Source organism: Pogoniulus pusillus, chromosome 1 (assembly GCF_015220805.1).
Source record: "Pogoniulus pusillus isolate bPogPus1 chromosome 1, bPogPus1.pri, whole genome shotgun sequence".
Taxonomy (NCBI): domain Eukaryota; kingdom Metazoa; phylum Chordata; class Aves; order Piciformes; family Lybiidae; genus Pogoniulus; species Pogoniulus pusillus.
Window position 1 is genome coordinate 1,596,903 of NC_087264.1, and position 21,166 is coordinate 1,618,068.

At 50.3% G+C, this 21,166-nt stretch overlaps 2 protein-coding genes across 9 annotated transcripts in view; one reads left to right on the forward strand and one right to left on the reverse strand.

The window, feature by feature from the left end:
• Positions 1-7,137, reverse strand: part of WDHD1 (WD repeat and HMG-box DNA binding protein 1) — a 56,378-nt gene extending 49,241 nt beyond the window's left edge. For 4 of the 8 annotated variants that reach the window (XM_064146885.1, XM_064146818.1, XM_064146775.1 and 1 more), the window contains exons 1-4: positions 6,728-7,057; positions 6,557-6,648; positions 3,368-3,479; positions 823-974 (exon numbers count right to left, since the gene is read on the reverse strand). In XM_064146885.1, coding sequence (XP_064002955.1) covers positions 823-974; positions 3,368-3,479; positions 6,557-6,633 — 341 coding nt within the window. In that variant the 5' untranslated portion in view covers positions 6,634-6,648; positions 6,728-7,057. The other 4 variants (XM_064146620.1, XM_064146709.1, XM_064146530.1 and 1 more) reach the window with 4 other exon arrangements.
• Positions 7,138-7,199: 62 nt separating this feature from the next.
• On the forward strand, positions 7,200-20,833 carry SOCS4 (suppressor of cytokine signaling 4). Its single transcript, XM_064152642.1, has 2 exons — positions 7,200-7,506; positions 18,981-20,833. Exon 2 carries the CDS (start codon positions 19,081-19,083, stop codon positions 20,380-20,382), a length of 1,302 nt encoding a protein of 433 aa, XP_064008712.1. The 5' UTR covers positions 7,200-7,506; positions 18,981-19,080; the 3' UTR covers positions 20,383-20,833.
• The last annotated feature ends 333 nt before the right edge of the window (positions 20,834-21,166 follow it).

Below are 21,166 nucleotides of genomic sequence, written 5' to 3' on the forward strand. Positions count from 1 at the left end.
GCATTTAACAATACTTAAAAAGCTTCAGAAGCACATGGATTAATGATCTCAGTGCTAAAAGACAGCACGTGAGGAAGCTGTCAGATTTTGAATAACAGCAATACTTTGATTACTGGCTGGAGAGCAGCCCTGAGGAGAGGGACTTGGGGGTGCTGCTGGAGAAGCTCAGCAGGAGCCAGCAGTGTGCACTTGCAGCCCAGACAGCCAAGCAGAGCCTGGGCTGCAGCAGCAGAAGTGTGGCCAGCAGGGCCAGGCAGGTGATTCTCCCCCTCTGCTGTGCTCTGCTGAGACCCCACCTGGAGTCCTGCATCCAGTTCTGGAGCCCCTGGGACAAGAGGGCTGTGGAGATGCTGGAGTGTGTCCAGAGCAGGGCCAGGAGGATGCTCAGAGGGCTGCAGAAGCTCTGCTGTGAGCACAGACTGAAAGAGTTGGGGCTGTGCAGGCTGGAGCAGAGGAGGCTTCCAGGGGACCTTCTTGTGGCCTTCCAGCATCTGAAGGGACCTCCAAAAAAGCTGGGCAGGGACTTCTGAGGCTGTCAGGCAGTGGCAGGACTGGGGGAATGGAGCAAAGCTGGAGGTGGGGAGGTTCAGGCTGGCTCTGAGGAGAAAGTTGTTGAGCAGGAGAGCAGTGAGAGGCTGGACTGGGTTGCCCAGGGAGGTGGTTGAGGCCCCATGGCTGGAGGTGTTTGAGGCCAGGCTGGCTGAGGCTGTGTGCAGCCTGCTCTAGGGTAGGGTGTCCCTGGGCATGGCAGGGGAGTTGGAACTGGCTGCTCCTTGTGGTCCCTTTCAACCCTGACTGATTCTATGATAAGGCACAGATTACCTTGATCCAGCAGCAATTTTGGTGCCATCACCATTAAAGATGACATGGTTTGCATTCGTGGTGAAACGAGTGAGGATCCCATCTGGAGCTCCTTCAGGGAATGTATGCACCTGGACAGTGTTGTTTGATATTGCTGTGATCAGTCTCCCATTCTAAAAACAAAATCCAGCATAAAATTTGTTAGTTAAAATGCATTTATTTCAAAAGTTGCTTTGATGTGCCTAATATTTAGCTAGATTAACTCTAGTTTTCCAGAAGGGACCTGACAGCAAGAGTAGCAGGGAAACATTCTTTTAGCTTGTATTTCATTCCCCCCAAAACACAGACAAGCACAGTAACTTTAATAGTTTAGCATCTTAACCACACTACTGAAGACTACAAAAAATACTCTCCTCCTTTCAGTCCTGTAGAAGAGCACTGCCTGAATTTTTTACAGGCTCACAGGATGTTAGGGGTTGGAAGGGACCCAAGGAGATCATTCAGTCCAAACCCCTGCCAGAGCAGGACAGTGCTATCTAACACAGAGCACAGAAGAACACATCCAGATAGGCCTTGAAAGTCTCTATTACTGAAATTTCCAGTTGCTTCAGCTCACCTAAAATTCATTATACCAACTATATGGCCATTTTCTGTATCAAGACCTTCCCAATTTGCACCTGTAGTAAAACAACAAATACCCCAAGTCACAAATGAATGTCAAAGAGAACTACCTAACCTTCTGGTGGATGGAAAATTCACTCCTTTGACGTCGGCAAGCAAGCTCTTAGAACAGGCAGACTTTTGTATCCTGCTCAGATTAATACACCGCAGCATCAGGAGAGGGCACCCTTGGACCAACTACTCAAGTTAAATGCCACGAGGGAAAGATGAGAAGTTCCTAACTACAGCTCAGTTCTCTTGGAAAACAGAAGGCTGATGGTCACTAAAAATTAACCCGGATCAAAAGAAGTGTAAAACAAAATAAATCATTATCCTGTACTTGGAAAAGTAGCATCTCTTCTTCAAGTGATAGAATTATTCCTCTGTTGTATGTAACAGTAAAGTTTTGAAACATATAAACAAATACTTTATTTCCTTGAGGGTTTCTGCTTATTTGTTTGAGTTTAGAAAGGGTTTGGGTTTTGTTTGGCTGAGGTTTATTTTAAGTCGCCTGAAATTACAGTACAAATCCTGAAGATAAAAGCAGCAGCAGCAGCCAGTGCTAAACAACCTAATTAAATAATCTCAATTCAGGAATCTCAATTTGAAGCCTTATACAGAACTAGTACCTTAAGAATAGAATAGAGTAGAATCAACCAGGTTGGAAGAGACTTTCAAGCTCTTTCAGTCCAACCTAGCACCCAGCCCTATCCAGTCAACCAGACCATGGCACTAAGTGCCCCAGCCAGGCTTGGCTTCAACACCTCCAGCCACACAGACTCCACCACCTCCCTGGGCAACCCATTCCAATGCCAATCACTCTCTCTGACAACAACTTCCTAACAACATCCAGCCTAGACCTCCCCTGGCACAGCTTCAGACACTGTCCCCTCGTTCTGTTGCTGCTTGCCTGGCAGCAGAGCCCAACCCCACCTGGCTACAGCCTCCCTGCAGGCAGCTGCAGACAGCCATGAGCTCTGCCCTGAGCCTCCTCTGCTGCAGGCTGCACACCCCCAGCTCCCTCAGCCTCTCCTCACAGGGCTCTGCTCCAGGCCCCTCCCCAGCCTTGCCGCCCTTCTCCAAACACCTTCCAGCACCTCCACATCTCTCCTGAACTATGGAGCCCAGAACTGGACACAGCATTCCAGGTGTGGCCTGAGCAGTGCTGAGCACAGGGGCAGAAGAACCTCCCTTGTCCTGCTGCCCACACTGCTCCTGAGCCAGCCCAGGATGCCATTGGCTCTGCTGCCCACCTGGGCACTGCTGCCTCCTCTTCAGCTCCTCTCTGCCAGCACCCCCAGCTCCCTCTCTGCCTGGCTGCTCTCAGCCACTCTGGCCCCAGCCTGTAGTGCTGCTTGGGGTTGTAGAACCCTGCACTTGGCCTAGCTCAATCTCATCCCATTGGCCTCTGCCCACCCATCCAGCCTGGCCAGGTCCCTCTGCAGGGCTCTCCTACCCTACAACAATTCCTCTACAATCCTCTGTGGGATAAATGAATTTCCAGAAGTAGTTTTGATGTATAGAAAATACTTCATTTAAGTAAAATATTCAAAACCTCTAATAGGCACAGTTAATCAGCTGAAGTTCTGTGAATTTGAGAAAACTGTGGTTTCACCACTGCTGTACTCTTTGCATTTAGATATTTGCATAAAGGTAGAATGTGTTCATATGCTCAAATTTAAATACCTGCTGCTCTTTAAGCAGCATTGTTTGCTTATACATTAATCTGAAGACAAGGATCTATATATTTAACATACATTAGACTGAAGTGTGTATCTTATCCCAGGATATATTTAATGTTACGTACAAAAGCAACATCCTTGAGCTTGAAAATCCAGCATCTGTACAGGCAAAGTGTGTATCAACACCAGCAAGGCACAACTTACAGGAGTTATGTTAACAATACCTTCAGAGCACATGAATAGGCCTTTTCTCCCACATCAATGGACTTTGGATCGTCATCATCCAGGTTTTCCCAAATCCTAACATCTCCATCACTGCCACAAGTTACAATGCAGCTGTGAAAAGACACAGGATTTGTCAACATTCAGCAACAGAAAGGTTAGACACTGATTTCTGATCCCAAGGTGAAAATGTTATTAAAGTGTGAAGTTTTCTTAAATGGAAACAAAATCCATACTAAATGATAAAGCAAACACATTTATCATGTTTAAGTAGCTTATTAAAGCCTATGAGGAGAGGCTGAGGGAGCTGGGGGTGTGCAGCCTAGAGAAGAGGAGGCTCAGGGCAGAGCTCATTGCCGTCTACAACTACCCGAGGGGAGATCGTAGCCAGGTGGGGTTGGGCTCTTCCCCCAGGCAAGCAGCAATAGAACACGGGGACAGAGTCTCAAGTTGTGCCAGGGGAAGTCTAGGCTGGATGTTAGGAGGAAGTTGTTGGCAGAGAGAGCGATTGGCATTGGAATGGGCTGCCCAGGGAGGTGGTGGAGTCACCGTCCATGGGGGTCTTCAAGAAAAGACTGGATGAGGCACTTAGTGCCATGGTCTGGTTGATTGGATAGGGCTGGGGCATAGGTTGGACTGGATGATCTTGGAGGTCTCTTCCAACCTGGTTGATTCTATGATTCTAAACATAAGGAAGATGGGTAAATCACATCTGGCAGCACAACAGAGTAGCTCAAGTCTCTGATAGCTCCCTAGGCCTGGTGTTCATCTGAACTGACCCTGAGATACTCCCAGTCAAGGCATTTTTCCCAAGACCCAGATTAAATTCTTCAAAGGATTTATTTAGCACTGTTTTCTCTAAGAACTGGGCTTTTCATTGCTTCTCAAGACTTTGAAAACTTACCTCACAGCTGATTACAAAGCTGAGGGCAAAACTGAGAGTGTGAATGCATACCTGACTAAAGTTTAACATACTGAAAGTGTTCCAAGCCTACAGAGGCCTTAAAAATGGTTCCTACAGAATTCAAGTTTGCTGGAGTTAACTTCTAGAGTTTTAAAACAGCAAACAATAACCTGAAGTTGCAGAGTAAACACACAAAAGCTTGCATGGAATTTTTAATGAAAGAGGTCACAAAGCCATAATCAGGACTTGGTTTCTTTTCCACTTGTCTGCAGACCCCAAAAATTCTAATTAAAGAGCAAAACTTTGCCAAGCCAGTGGTGAAGCTCTGATGCTGTTGTTCTGAGTTCTGTAAGCTCTGTACTTTGACAGCAACACAACACTGTCTTGATATTTAATACACTGATGCTGGCAGTGCAGCAGTAGTGGAGCAGTGGTAAGGGACAGAGGTGCCTGCATCCCTTCTTAAACATTTGCACAGTGATGGCAAAGAAGGCTTTTTGTGGCCTTGAGGGAACATCACTAGACTAACTCTTAAGAGTAGTCTTTGCTCCAGGGTTAAAGGTGTACAAGAATATGGACTTAAACCACACATGATACATGACTTAGAATCACAGAATCAACCAGGTTGGAAGAGACCTCCCAGATCATCCAGTTCAACCTAACACAGAATCAACCAGGTTGGAAGAGACCTCCCAGATCATCCAGTTCAACCTAACACAGAATCAACCAGGTTGGAAGAGACCTCCCAGATCATCCAGTTCAACCTAACACAGAATCAACCAGGTTGGAAGAGACCTCCCAGATCATCCAGTTCAACCTAACACAGAATCAACCAGGTTGGAAGAGACCTCCCAGATCATCCAGTTCAACCTAACACAGAATCAACCAGGTTGGAAGAGACCTCCCAGATCATCCAGTTCAACCTAACACAGAATCAACCAGGTTGGAAGAGACCTCCCAGATCACCCAGTCCCCTTGAGTTCATTGTGAAGGCCTGCCTTCTGGCTTACCATTTATTTTTAGACAATGAAAAGGTAGCATCAGGTATTCTGTTTACATTTATACATTCAAGAGCCAGCAACAAGCATAAGAAAAGACATCAAGCCAAACATCTGATTTCTTCAAGTATGTTTCTTACTGATGAAGTGAACATATTTACTCTTGCATTACACTGACTCATGCTAGATTCTGAAGTCACTCTTAGGAGTCTTTTCCAACCTTAATGATTCTATAAGATTATCCAGTCCAACAACAGATGATCAACTCCAACCATAAAAAAGGGCATACAGAGCTCTTACATATTATATATACATATATATATGCATATATGCACATATGTATATCACAGGCTCACAGGATGTTAGGGGTTGGAAGGGACCCAAGGAGATCATCCACTCCAACTCCCCTGCCAGAGCAGGACAATCCTATCTAACACAGAGCACACAGGAACACATCCAGACAGGCCTGGAAAGGCTCCACAGAAGGAGACTCCACAACCTCTCTGGGCAGCCTGTGTCAGGGCTCTGGGACCCTTACAGGAAAGAAGTTCCCCCTTGTGTTGAGCTGGAACCTGCTGTGCTGCAGCTTACACCCATTGCTGCTTGTCCTATCCCAGGCAGCAGTGAGCAGAGCCTGTCCCCCCCCATCCTGGCAGCCTTCAGATACTTACAAACATTTATCAACTCCCCTCTAAGTCTTCTCTTCTCCAGACTAAGCAGCTCCAGGGCCCTCAGCCTCTCCTCATCAGCCATGCCCTCCTGTCCCCTCATCATCCTCATAGCCCTCTGCTGGGCCCTCTCCAGCAAATCCCTGTCGCTCTTCAGCTGGGGAGCCCAAAACTGATGGCAGTATTCAAGATGAGGTCTCAGCAGGGCAGAGAAGAGGCGAACCTCGATCTGCTGGACACACTCCTGCTAATACACCCCAGGATCCCATTGGCCACAAGGGCACATTGCTGTGCCACGGGTGACTTGTTAGCCACCAGGCCCCCCAGGTCCCTCTCCACGGGGCTGCTCTCCAGCCTGTATATACACGCATAGACACACACATATATATACACACACCCCTGCATTTAAGTTAAAAACCAATCACTTCAAAACCCGGGGCACCAAAATATTGTCACATAGCCAGTTCACCAACACAGGCAAACCCCACAGGGTTCGCCAGACCAAACCAGGCCATATCTCCAGCCCAGCAGCCGGTACAGAAGCTGCTGGGAAGGCAGCAGCCAGGCCCAAGATGCTCCCTCCCCAGGGCAGTTCCTGGGCGCTAGGAACTACGATCTTACCTCCCGGCGTCATCGAAGCAGACATCCGTGTGACCTTCCGTGTGGCCGTACCGCATCGGCTTTTGTGCTGAAGGCATCTTCACCCTCGCCTGCTAAGGACGAAAGAAACAGATTAAAAGGAAAAGCTTCAGAGAGAGCCTCAGACAAGGTCAGGGCTGCTCGGACACCCACCCAGCCGCCCCCAGGGCCGGGGGCACGGAGCTCGGCCACCAGCTGCCCCCCGCTTGGCCTAAGGGGTTCACAGCCGGGGAAAAGAAGGAAGCGAACCAAGAGAGCAAAGCGGGCAAGAAACGAGCCAGCGGGGGCTCGGAGGGGGGCGGCGTACCGCAGGCCTGTCCCTCAGGCACCTCAGCGCTCCGGGCAGGCCGAGCCAGGGCCTAGAAGGGACCCCTCCCCTCGCACCACCTCCCCGCTCAGACCCCTGCCCTCCCCGCGTGGGGCAAGGGGCTCGCACCGCCCGCCGGGCCGAGGGGAAGCCGGGGCCGGGGCCCGCTCGCCGCCCGCTCACCGCCCGGCCCAGCCGCCGCTTCGAGCCTTCCCGCGCTCGGCCCCGCCGCGCTCAGCCCCGCACCGCCCGCCCCGGGGCCGGGCCTGAGCCGTCACCGCCCGGGGCGGGGCTGCGCGCAGGCGGCGCTGGGGCTGGCCCCGGCCGCCCGGGAGAGGGAGGATGGCGCCGGCCGTGGCGGTGGCGGCGGTGGCAGCAGTGGCAGCAGGCGCGGCCGGGGCCGCCTCGCAGCGGTTGTGTTCGGGCGGCTGAGCGGAGCCAAGGCCAAGGCCGCCGCCGCCTCGCCCGGGCTGCCGCCGCCCTTGCCGGGACCCCGCGTACCGGTTGTGGCGGAGGTGCCGGCGACCTTCCGCCTTCTCCTCCTGTCACCCGCCGCGGGTCAGGCCGCCCTGTCCGGCTGAAGAAGCGACTTGGGCGGCGAGAGGCTTCCCGGGAGGGCGCGATCGTAAGTTGGGGTCGGGGGGCAGCCGAGGCGATGTCAGGCGGGGTGTGAGCCCCTGTCCCCGGGGTGGGCTCGGTCCTCGGTGGGTGTTGGCTTTTCCTGTGAGCAGCGGTGTGTGGGGGCATGCCTGATGTGCATGTTCTCCTGTGTGGAATGCACAGGTACTTAGTGCATGTACTTCTGGGCATCTGTTTGGTGGTAGTCCCTCGGGAGGCACAGGAATGGCAAGGAAAGCCCAAACGAGGGCTTTCACCCTTCACCCCTCGCTTGGCCATAATCCCCATCTCAGCAAAGCACATCAGGGAGCCTGGGGAATGCCCTTGCTCCAGCAAAGGCAGCAGGATCAAACCCACTTGGAGATGGGTCTGGTAATGATGGAATTAAGGCTGTAATTACAGGCACCCGGATGCATCCGTGAGATGGAGGTGACAGCAGTTGTGGTTAGGCAGGTGAGGATGGCACTGCAAAAATCAGTGAGCTTCCCTGCCCCGAAAAATAGGAGGAGGAAGGCAGCAAGGTTTAGGTCTCGAAGGGCAAAGGCTGTCGGAGCTTGACATACCTGAAATAAGGACTGAAATCCAGTTCACAGGCTCACAGGATGCTGGGGGTTGGAGGGGACCCAAGGAGATCATTCAGTCCAACCCCCCTGCAGAGCAGCATAATACTATGTCTATTTACTACCTCTATTTATCTTATCTATTTATGTACAGTTCTCCATTCCTCCTTTATGTAGCTTTAATGATCTGGCCCAGTCTATTCCTGCTTCTAAGAAAAATTGCTGCCAGGCAAAAGCCTTTTTTCCTCTTCGGTTTTGCTCTTGCAAGCAGAGTTATCAGTGGCTGGGGGGGTGAGCAGAGTGATTTATTTGTGTAGGAAATGTGCTCGGGCTCCCTAGGAGAGTCACATTGTTGATGCTTTCATGAATGAGTAAGTGACAGGATTACTGAAGGAAAAACAAACCCCAGCCAGCTATCTGCCCAGGTTTCGTTCTGCAGCCTGCTGGAAGCTGGGTAGAGGCATGTTTCCCATGGGTGCATGCTGCCATGTGTCGGCAAATCGTGATTTCTGGTGGGCATAACGTGTTCTAGCCAGAGTGATTCCAGCTCAGCCACTTCTCAGATGAGTGGGAAGAGCAAGCTATTCTTACTGCAGCCTGCCTGCAAGCTGCTGCCTGGGATGGGGACACAGGCATGTCAACTGGATTCGTTTTTCTTTAGTGTTTCAGTTTGCAGAAGCTCACAGAGGGCACTACTTTAATTTGGCAATCTCTCCTATGAGGACAGGCTGAAAGAGTTGGGGCTGTCCAGTCTGGAGAAGAGGAGGCTCCGAGGTGAGACCCTACCTGGACTACTGCATCCAGTTCTGGAGCCCCTATTGCAAGAAGGATGTGGAGGTGCTGGAGGATGCTCAGAGGGCTGCAGCAGCTCTGCTGTGAGCACAGACTGAAAGAGTTGGGACTGTGCAGGCTGGAGCAGAGGAGGCTCCCAGGTGACCTTCTTGTGGCCTTCCAGCATCTGAAGGAGGCCTCCAAAAAAGCTGGGGAGGGACTTTTGAGGCTGTGAGGAAGTGTCAGGAGTGGGGGGAATGGAGCAAAGCTGGAGGTGGGGAGAGTGAGGCTGGAGGTGAGGAGGAAGTTGTTGAGCATGAGAGTGGTGAGAGGCTGGCAGGGGTTGCCCAGGGAGGTAAGGCCAGGCTGGCTGAGGCTGTGTGCAGCCTGCTCTAGGGTAGGGTGTCCCTGGGCATGGCAGGGGGGTTGGAACTGGCTGCTCCTTGTGGTCCCTTCCAACCCTGACTGATTCTCTGATGCTATGTTCTGATTCTGTAATACCAAGCCAGTTTGAGTTCAGTTCTGTATCGCAACAAAACGAATGTGCAGATGATAGCTGCTGGGATAACTCTGAACAGCACGGGAAACTAGGGGGAGGGTTTTTAGGGAGCTGGGGGATCCCGTGGGCACCTGGCCAAGGGGCTGCAGGCCCTGTGGCTTCGTCACGTCTGAAGTGGCAGGGCGTCAAATGCAAGGTTACTCTTTAAAGCCGGTCAGGAACTCAACCTGCTGCTGACTTGATTAATGGGTGCGAGCGGCAGGGCGGGAGCTGGGAATCGCTGCTGCTCTCCTATTCGGTTTCTGGGTGGAGCACGAAGTGTTGGTCATGGACCATAAAGCTTTTACTGATTGCTGCTGCTGCTGCTGCTGCTGCGGTCTGCCAAGTGCTGCTCGTTCAGCACATGAGCAGAGGTTCATTAACCCAGCAGATATGGGCAGCCCTCACCTTTGGCACCTGCTTCCAGATCACTTCTACCTCTTGGGTATGAATAAAATAGCCCCAATGTCAGGGTTAGGGGACATGGCTTTGTGACCCCAATGTCAGGGTTAGGGGACATGGCTTTGTAACCCCATTGTCAGGGTTAGAGGTCATGGCATTGTGACCCCCTTCTCCTATAGTTCTGCAGGTATACAGAGGCTACTTCCAAGCAAGAGATATTGTAGGTTATCAGCTTTTACTGGTTGCTGCTGCTGCTCCTGCTGCTGTGGTCTGCCAAGTGCTGCAAGTTCAGCACATGAGCAGAGGTTTGTTAAACCAGCAGATATGGGCAGCCTTCACCTTTGGCACCTGCTTCCAGATCACTTCTACCTCTTGGGTATGAATAAAATAGGGGACATGGCTTTGTGACCCCTTTCTCCTATAGTTCTGAGGGTATACAGAGGCTATTTCCAAGTAAGAGGTATTGTAGGTTATCCTGATGTCCTTAGACGGTCACTTTGATGGTCTGGTTGATTGGATAGGGCTGGGTGCTAGGTTGGACTGGAATGAGCTTGGAGGTCTCTTCCAACCTGGTTCATTCTATGATTCTCTGACTCTTTTGTGTGTGTGATTATTGCTTTAATTTGCTGGAAAGGCCTCTGGAGTCGAGCTTAGGTATTTTTGAATGGTATCATAGATCAAAACAAACATAGACAAGACTGAACTAAAATAAGTTAAGACAGAGGAATTGAGATTTAATTTTATGCTTAATAGGTTGGGCTTTTATTCCAAGAGAAGTCAGTAACAGCTCAACTTCAGGAAAAGGTCAGGCTTTAAAATGCAGTCTTGTGGCCAAACTCTAGTTGGGTGAAGTGAATGAAACCAGCATGTGACCAGTGAGACTTTTTCTTCTCTAATAACTTCTACGTAGGTTGAAAGAGGAAAAAAAAAAAAGCAAAAGTACTCCAATTTATTACAGCTTGCTCTTCTTCCTCTCAGGATTTTATCCATTCTAGAAGAATGTCAACTTCTATAACAATTCCAGAATGGATTTGTTGTTCTTTGTGTGAGTCTTCTTCTCTTGTTTAATTAGAGGAATAATACATAGAATGAGAGAATCAGGCAGGTTGGAAGAGAGCTCCAAGCTCAGCCAGCCCAACCTAGCACCCAGCCCTGGCCAACCAACCAGACCATGGCACTAAGTGCCCCAGCCAGGCTTGGCTTCAACACCTCCAGCCACAGAGACTTCACGACCTCCCTGGGCAGCCCATTCCAATGCCAATCACTCTCTCTGACAACAACTTCCTAACCACATCCAGCCTAGACCTCCCATGGCACAACTCCAGGCTGTGTCCCCTTGTTCTGTTGCCACTTGCCTGGGGGAAGAGACCAACCCCACCTGGCTACAGCCTCCCTTCAGGTAGTTGTAGACAGCAATGAGAGCCTCCCAACCACCCTTCACTCCCCCTTTCCACCCCTCTACCTTATCCCAGACTCTGCCTTATGTTCAAGGTGAGTTTGGAGAAGCGGCATGGGGGGTTAGGAAGCAGAGGGATTAGTCACACAGACAGCAGGTTAGAGAGAGAAGGGAGGCAGCCAAAGCCAGAGAGCAACTCTGTTATCTATATTTATGCTCTTGTTTTTATCCATCTCAGCAAGCCTGTGAGTGCAGCAGGCATCAGCACTGTTTCCTTTTCACAGCCTAGCATCTAGTTCTTCTCACCAAAATATCCCAGCTAGGCTCATACTCGCACAATGAAGAAGAGAATTAACAGAGGTAGAATGATGAAGAAGACTTGGAGGTACTAGGCTTGAGGCAAAGGGCCAGCAGCTCAGGCCATAAATATCTCATTAAAGCAATTCAGTATTGAATTAAGAAAGAAGGGGGAAAAAAAAGGTCTGTCTTCTCCTGTTGGAGTTATTGAGTCTTTGCCACTGATTTAATTAGACATATGGTGAGGCTGTAACTGTCTTATCACAGCCTACCTCCGGCTAGGAGTTGATACTGTTATTGCCTTCAAAGAGCTGCTAGATATTGCTTTTATATCTATTAGATATTGTTTGGGCTTGGAAGCCTTAGTGGTGAGGCGTCAGCACTTGGGAAAAAATGTATCTGGTACAGCTGTCTGTGCACCCCCTTCTCAACAGCCTGGCAGGAACCCTGCTTCTGAAGGAGGGAGCTGTGCACACTAAAAACACCAAGGGCACTTAGTGCCATGGTGTGGTTGACTGGCTAGGGCTGGGTGCTAGGTTGGGCTGCATGATCTTGGAGTTCTGTTCCAACCTGGTTGATTCTAGGATTCTTTCTTGTTCCTAGGGACTGCAAGCTCTGGCAGTCTTGGGTAACCTTGAACTGCAAGCCTGATCCCATGGCCCAAAGTGAACTCTGCTTATCCCTGCACGTTGTTTTGTCTTTGCCGTTTGCTTAGGAGGAAGAGTTTCAATTGTAAAGGCTTTGTGAAGGCTGCTGCTGAGATGCCTTGAAGGTATCCCTGTGTCAAAGGCAGCTTTTGTAGGAAGGAGGCTAATCATATCTACCAAAAGGATCTTGGAACTGATGCGTGCAGGCTGCACAGAGCTGAGCTCCTCCATTTAACCTTGCCCTGTAGGGAAAAGTATACTCCGTGTTCCCTCTCTTTTATCCTTGCCCTCCTCTCCTTTTCTCTCAGTCGTGTTCCAGCTGTTAATGGACAGCATTTCCCTTGGCCCTTTCCAGTGAAAGGATTGCCTTAAGTGGCAATACAGCACTGAGTGCCTCACTGCTCTTTGTGTTCTCTTTCTTTCCAACAGATTATTTTTGGTCCCAGATTTATTGATGGGACTGTGAATCGTGGGGTTGGAAGGGTATGAAGGGGTGAGCTCCTGTTGTAATGTCACATGGCAGGATTTGGGCACCTACATATGTTGTTTCAGGAGGCAGCTTGCCTGTGAGAGCACAGATCACAGAACCACAGAATGACAGGTTCGAAGGGACCAACTACCTGAAGGGAGGCTGTAGCCAGGTGGGGTTGGGCTCTGCTGCCAGGCAAGCAGCAACAGAACAAGGGGACGCAGCCTCAAGCTGTGCCAGGGGAGGTCTAGGCTGGGTGTTAGGAGGAAGTTGTTGTCAGAGAGAGTGATTGGCATTGGAATGGGCTGCCCAGGGAGGTGGTGGAGTCTCTGTGGCTGGAGGTGTTGAAGCCAAGCCTGGCTGGGGCACTTAGTGCCATGGTCTGGTTGATTGGCCAGGGCTGGGTGCTAGGTTGGGCTGGGTGAGCTTGGAGCTCTCTTCCAACCTGCTTGATTCTATGATTTGGTCCAGCCTTTCTAGGTAATGGAGTTTAAATGAGATGGCCAGCACCCTGTCAAGCTGGGTCTTAAAACTGTCCACTACTTCCCCTGGGAGATGATTCTAATGTCTAACTAATCTCATTGTGACAACTCATCTTCTGGATTTCAGTTGGAATCTCCCCAGGAGTAGCTTGTACTCATTACTCTTTGCCTTTTCCATGTGACTCCTTGTCAAAAGGGAGTTGCCACTCTCCTGGTAGGCATCCTTTGTGTGCTGGTTCATGGTAAAAGGGTCTCCCCTAAGCTTTCTCTTCTCCAGGCTGACCAAACCCAGTTCTCTCAACCTTTCCTCGCATGGCAGATGCTTGTAACACATCTGGAAATCAAGGGTTTGTCTCCTGGGTCACTGAAGCATCCATTTCCTCCACAATGCCAAGTTCAAACCTGGTTTAATTAGGGTGACATCCCTTTCCCTTCATTTGTCCTATGCTCTTTTCACGGGTCCAGAGTTGTGCCTGATTATCAATTACTGCTCTGACGCGGCAGAACTGGCACCTGGGTTCCAGCAGCCCTCAAACCCCAGGGAAGCAGCATTCTGTGCTGCTGGCTAATGGTGTATGTCTTGCAACTTCACGTGCTGGTCCTCAGGCTGAAGTTTCAGGGTTTAGGTACCACTAATAATCTGTGGTCAGAGGAAAGGTATGAAATAGAAGGCAGCTTTACAGTTCACTAAAGCAACCACCGAGGAATGACATCAGCCACTGAGCTGACTTGAGTTGCAGGGCTGTAGTTAGGAGATAACAGACCTATTCAGCACTTCTGGGGTTTGTGCATTTTGCAGGTTTTAATTAAAAGCCCATCTTCTGCCTCTTCTTATTCCTTACATGGGCTGGATGTGCAGGCTGAGATAACTGAAGGTTTCAAAAGCAATTTACAAACTGTCATATCCTAATTCCCAAGTACTTGGCTTTGCCTCCTCACTGCTATCTCTCTGTCCAATTAGCAATCCCATATGTAGGGACTTGGAATCACAGAGTCATAGAATCATGGAATCAGTCAGGGTTGGAAGGGACCACAGGGAGCAGCCAGTTCCAACCCCCCTGCCATGCCCAGGGACACCCTACCCTAGAGCAGGCTGCACACAGCCTCAGCCAGCCTGGCCTCAAACACCTCCAGCCATGGGGCCTCAACCCCCTCCCTGGGCAACCCACTCCAGCCTCTCACCACGCTCATGCTCAACAACTTCCTCCTCACATCCAGCCTGAATCTCCCCACCTCCAGCTTTGCTCCATTCCCCCAGTCCTGGCACTCCCTCACAGCCTAAAAAGTCCCTCCTCATTTATTTTGGAGGCCCCCTTCAGCTCCTGGCAGGCCACAAGAAGGTCACCTGGGAGCCTCCTCTTCTTCACTTGTTGTGTTTCCCTACAGGATGAATCTAGAATAACTTTTGGTCTGCAGCAATTACTCCTGATTAGCAGCAGAATAAATGAAATTGCATTTTTTGTTCTCACTTCTTTTTGCATCGTGGAGAAAACTCATCACTTCACTCTAGTTGTTTCTGGATGAAAAATCAGCAGTGTTCCAAAAGCAATCAATCAAATCTTGGTCTAAATAAAGGTGCTTTGGGTCTTATGTACAAATGTTGCCTTCCTCCTGCCTGCTTTGCAACCCACAAAGCTGGGAGTGGGTTTTTTTGCTGAAAAGTGGCTTGCAAGAAGAAAAAGGCATCTTGGTTTTAATCTTTGCTTTGTAACTGTTGGCATATCTGTGATTCCTCTAGGTACCAGTGAGGTATTGTTCATCTACACTGCTCCAACACCAGGGAGTTTCCCCCATATTTGCAATCTTTTACCTATTTCCCCCTCATTTTATATTTCCTGCATCTTTGTGATGGTTTGGGTGTTCCCTGCCCCCCCACACTTAGGAAGATCACCCAGACTAGGCTCAGTGGCTCTGGAAATTGAATGAAGGTTTATATTTGCAGCTTAGCACAATATACAAGCAGATAGTTACAATATACACAGAAATATACAAGTTAAAAAGTAATACAGATACACAGCAGCCCTGCCAGAAACCAGAGTCCCCAGGAGGGGCTCCCAGACACCCTTTCACCTTCCTCCTACCCCTCTACCTTACCCCAGACTTTGTCATACGCTCAAGGTAGTTTGGAGGGTCGGCCAGGGGGGTTAGGAAGCAGAAGGATTTGTTAGCAAGTTAGGGAGAGAAGTGCCTGCAGCCACAGCCAGAGCAGGACTCCCTTATCTATGTTTGTGTTCTTGTTTTTATACATCTCAGCAAGCCTATGAGTGAAATAGGCATCACCATAGTTTCCTTTCCACAGCCTATAATCTAATTCCTCTCACCAAAATATCCCAGCTAGGCTCAAACTAGCACAACCTTCTCCCCCCTTTCCCTGCCTTGTTCATCTACACTGCTCTAACACCAGGAGTTTTTTTCCCCACATTTGCAGTCTTTTACCTATTTCCCTCTCATTCTGTGTTTCCTGCATCTTCTCCCCCCTTTCCCTGCCTTGTTCATCTACACTGCTCTAACACCAAGGCTTTTTCCCCCCATATTTGCAATCCTTTACCTATTTCCCTCTCATTCTGTGTTTCCTGCATCTTCTCCCCCCTTTCCCTGCCTTGTTCATCTACACTGCTCTAACACCAAGGCTTTTCCCCCCCATATTTGCAATCATTTACCTATTTCCCTCTCATTCTGTGTTTCCTGCATCTTCTCCCCCCTTTCCCTGCCTTGTTCATCTACACTGCTCTAACACCAAGGCTTTTTCCCCCCATATTTGCAATCCTTTACCTATTTCCCCCTCATTCTCTATTTCCTGCATCTTCTCCCCCCTTTCCCTGCCTTGTTCATCTACACTGCTCTAACACCAGGGTTTTTTTCCCCCACATTTGCAATCCTTTACCTATTTCCCTCTCATTCTGTGTTTCCTGCATCTTCTCCCCCCTTTCCCTGCCTTGTTCATCTACACTGCTCTAACACCAGGGCTTTTTCTCCCCGTATTTGCAATCTTTTACCTATTTCCCTCTCATTCTGTGTTTCCTGCATCTTCTCCCCCCTTTCCCTGCCTTGTTCATCTACACTGCTCTAACACCAGGGTTTTTTCCCCCACATTTGCAATCTTTTACCTATTTCCCTCTCATTCTGTGTTTCCTGCATCTTCTCCCCCCTTTCACTGACTCCCTCCCAGATCTCTCAGGTTTGCGAGTAGTAAATAAAGAATGCAACGTCAAAGATTCCCGGGTGAAAGTTCCATCTGGGCTGCATTTGGCTCACAGATTGCATGTAAAGCCTTTTGGCACTGCATTCTTATTCTTGTACTGAAAGCAGAGGCTAGAACTCAGCCTGCGCAGCCCCGGGGGACCGCAGAGAGGTTGTGTCATGCTGGCTAATCCTGATGATGAGAATGGATTGAATGGAGAGAGGAAGTGGATGCCCTTTTCTTTTTTCCTGCTTAGTATTTACCATGTCAATTAGTTTGAAAAAGAAAAAGGAAAAAAAAAAGGGGGGGGGAGGGCACAAAAAAACCCAACCCCCAACAAAACAAAAAATCCTCAGCCAGAGAAAGCAAAAGCCCAGTGGAAGAGAGGAGCTGTACGTGGGGTTGGTGCAAAAGCATCATGGTATGTGCTGGGGAATAGTTGCCTCAGGAGAGAAAAGCACACAGAACATATTGCTACCTTGAAAAAAATAACTCTGCTCTACTTCCAACCGAGTAATCAAAAGAGGAATTTTTTTTCCTCCCCTCCTTTTTTTTTTTTTAAAGCAGAGCATTCAGAAGGAAACCTCTTATCTATCTGAGAATTCAATACACTTCGGGAAACAAAAGAGAATGAAAGCAGCAGCCGCAGGTCTCGGAGCAGCAGTGATTTTAATAATGTAAACTTTCTTCTCTAATGAGTAATAAGCAGTTCCATCTTTCACAGCCTCTTAAAATTGCTTTTAGTAAGGGACTGGATTTGTTTTAATCCTTTTCAGTATGTAAAGCCCCAGATATTTCAATCCCTTCGGGGCTCAGTATTTTCTAGCTCTGTTTGAAAAGGCAGAGGAAAACAGCTTTCAGAAACTGAGGGGATCTGGGACTGATAGAGTTTAATTTGTCTACTTTTTTTTGTATATACATATCCAGTAAGTGACCCAAAAGTGTCAGTTAAGAAAAAGATCTCTGGCATCCCATCCTGTGGATTAGTAGCAAACAGGCATATCATCTAGGTACAGTAGTTCTTTGTACTCTGACCTAGTTGTTTCTGTTCTGCCTTGTTCCTTCTAGAAAGGTTATTTGGAAGAGCAGCAGAATTTGCTTACTGAACAGCTCGAGAGGTATCACCTGCCACATGAAGTGTCTCCCTTTAAAATGGACCTCAGCACAAGAGGATTGCCAGCACCTAAAGCTCTGCTCTCCTGTGTAGTGGGGATGGGTACTATAAAAATAACCTGAGATAGAATCATGGAGTAGTGACAGTTTGAAAAGGGTGAGACTGAACAAGGCCAAGGGCAGAGTTCTACACTTTGGCCACAACAACCCCAAGCAGCACTTAGAGCTGGGGCCAGAGTGGCTGAGAGCAGGCAGGCAGAGAGGGAGCTGGGGGTGGTGGGAGAGAGGAGCTGAAGCTGAGGCAGCAGTGCCCAGGTGGGCAGCAGAGCCAATGGCATCCTGGGCTGGCTCAGGAGCAGTGTGGGCAGCAGGACAAGGGAGGTTCTTCTGCCCCTGTGCTCAGCACTGCTCAGGCCACCCCTGGAGTGCTGTGTCCAGTTCTGGGCTCCTCAATTCAGGAGAGATGTGGAGGTGCTGGAAGGTGTTGAGAGAAGGGCAGCAAGGCTGGGGAGGGGCCTGGAGCACAGCCCTGTGAGGAGAGGCTGAGGGAGCTGGGGGTGTGCAGCCTGCAGCAGAGGAGGCTCAGGGCAGAGCTCATTGCTGCCTGCAGCTGCCTGAAGGGAGGCTGTAGCCGGGTGGGGTTGGGCTCTGCTGCCAGGCAAGCAGCAACAGAACAAGGGGACACAGTCTCAAGCTGTGCCAGGGCAGGTCTAGGCTGGATGTTGTTAGGAAGTTGTTGTCAGAGAGAGTGGTTGGCATTGGAATGGGCTGCCCAGGGAGGTGGTGGAGTCTGTGTGGCTGGAGGTGTTGAAGCCAAGCCTGGCTGGGGCACTTAGTGCCATGGTCTGGTTGACTGGATAGGGCTGGGTGCTAGGTTGGGCTGGGTGAGCTTGGAGCTCTCTTCCAACCTGCTTGATTTTATGATTCTATCTACCAGCACCCCCAGCTCCCTCTCTGCTGGCTGCTCTCAGCCACTCTGGCCCCAGCCTGTAGTGCTGCTTGGGGTTGTTGTGGCCAAAGTGCAGAACCCTACACTTGGCCTTGTTAAATCTCATCCCATTGGCCTCTGCCCACCCATCCAGCCTGGCCAGGTCCCTCTGCAGGGCTCTGCTACCCTCCAACAGCTCCACAGCTGCTCCTAGCTTGCTGTCATCTGCAAACTTACTGATGCTGGACTCAATCCCCTGCTCCAGATCATCATTAAAAACATTGAACAGGACTGTGCCCAGCACTGATCCCTGGGGCACACCACTGGTGCCAGCTGCCAGCTGGATGTGGCACCATTCACCACCACTCTCTGGGCTCTGCCATCCAGCCAGTTCTTGACCCCTATCAGAGTGAATCTGTGCAAGCCAGGAGCTGCCAGCTGTGCCAGGAGCTCGTTGTGGCAGAGGGTGTCAAAAATGTCTTGTTCTGGGGGATACTTTTTTCCAGGGATAGGATAAAAGAGCCTTGGCTGGGATTAGCCTGGTCTTTGTGGGGTGCTCAAGTGAAACTAGTTCATCTTGGTCATGCTTTTTGCATGGTCAGCAATTAAGTGCCATCGTTGCCCTGCATTGCTCTCCTGCCCTGTGCATGCAGAATCCTAACCCAGCTGTGTTGGTTTCTTTTTCTCCCTTCTTCAGACGTTTCCAGAAGGTGCCTCAGGGAAGCTTCCACATGTAGAAGCACCCTCTGAGAAGCACAGGTGCCCTTTCTGGCAAGCCGTGAAGCAAAGCTGCCGGCATGGCAGAAAACAAGGACAGCAGTGTGAAAAGCGCCGACGTGAGACCCAAAAGCAGCCGCAGCAGAAGTGCGGACAGGAAGGACGGGTACGTCTGGAGCGGCAAGAAGCTCTCCTGGTCCAAGAAGAGCGAGCATGGTTCTGATGGGGAAGCAGCAGGGAGACCAGGGGCTAACTTCAGGAGCCAAGAGAGGAAGTACAGCTGCTCCTCCATCGAGCTGGACCTGGACCGTTCCTGCGGGCACAGGTTCTTGGGGCGGTCTCTGAAGCAGAAGCTGCAGGACGCGGTGGGGCAGTGCTTTCCGCTGAAGAACTGCAGCGGGCGGCACTCCTCGGCGCTGCCAGCCAAAAGGAAGATCCACATCAGCGAGCTGATGCTGGACAAGTGTCCCTTCCCCCCGCGCTCCGAGCTGGCTTTCCGGTGGCACTTGATCAAAAGGCACACGGCCCCCGTGAGTCCGAAAGCAGAAGACTGGATAATTGCCGATTTATCCCAGCAGGAGGAAAGGGAGGATCAGCTGCGGGACGAGGAGATTGCCGACGGGGGAATGGGCTCTCCCTCCCCGTCCTGCGACTTCACCGACAGCGGCTCCTCTAGGCGCGATTCGAGCTCGGAGCTGGCGGCAGGCAAGGCGGGGAGGAGCAGCAGAGACGAGAGCGACATGGACTCGGACGACGAAGTGATAACGCTGTGCACCAGCTCCAGGAAAAGAAACAAGCCCAAATGGGAAACTGACGACGAGCTGCTACGCATGGAAACGCCTCCCAAGTACCACACCCAGATCGACTACGTGCACTGCCTGGTCCCAGACCTCCTCCAGATTAACAACAACCCCTGCTACTGGGGAGTCATGGATAAGTACGCAGCCGAGGCGCTGCTGGAGGGGAAGCCGGAGGGAACGTTTCTGCTGCGGGACTCTGCCCAGGAGGACTACCTGTTTTCGGTCAGCTTCAGGCGCTACAGCCGCTCCCTCCACGCCCGCATAGAGCAGTGGAACCACAACTTCAGCTTCGACGCCCACGACCCTTGCGTCTTCCATTCCCCGGACATCACGGGACTCCTGGAGCACTACAAAGACCCCAGCTCCTGTATGTTCTTTGAGCCGCTTTTATCCACCCCGCTAAACAGGACCTTCCCTTTTTCTCTCCAGCACATATGCAGAACAGTTATTTGCAACTGCACCACCTACGACGGCATCGACGCCCTTCCCGTGCCGCCCTCCGTGAAGCTCTACCTGAAGGAGTATCACTATAAGTCCAAAGTGAGAGTACTCAGGATTGATGTACCAGAGCAGCAACGCTAAAAAAAACAGCCTATTTTTAGGAGATTATCTCTAAACCAAGGTTCTCTTCAGTCTTTCTTCCTTCTAGGATTTAATACTTTTTTAAGTAGCTGTTTGATTTCTTTTTGTTCTTCCTCCTTCTGCAGATTATTTACTGCCCAAGCTAGCCTCTCTTCAAGGCTTTTTTAATCCAAGTGTGCTTTGAGTCTTCCCAGACTTCTCTTTTCTTTAAGTACTGTTGTTCATTGTGGGCTTTTGGTACTGTTCTCAGGCTAGAATGTGATGGAGTTTCAGGTAGGCTTTCTGCTATCTCCCTAGGTGGATAGTCTGTAGGTCTAAAAATCAGTCTGGGACTTGGTCTGTCTTTTATGTTGTATTTCCATCTGTTGCTGACTTGTTTGCAGTAATGCCCTGTTAACTGAAGGTTGACTCCTCTGTATTTTCTGCATTTCTCTTAAAATGAGTGCTCTAGCCTCTGTGTGAGTCTGTCTGTCTGTCCAGACGTAGCCAATGTGGTAAATCTGTCTGCCAGTCCTAGCCAAGCAACCAGACCATGGCACTAAGTGCCCCAGCCAGCCTTGGCTTCAACACCTCCAGCCACAGAGACTCCACCACCTCCCTGGGCAGCCCATTCCAATGCCAATCACTCTCTCTGACAACAACTTCACAGTAACTTCCTAACAACATCCAGCCTAGACCTCCCCTGGCACAACTCCAGACTGTGTCCCCTTCTTCTGTTGTTGCTTGCCTGGCAGCAGAGCCCAACCCCACCTGGCTGCAGCCTCCCTGCAGGCAGCTGCAGACA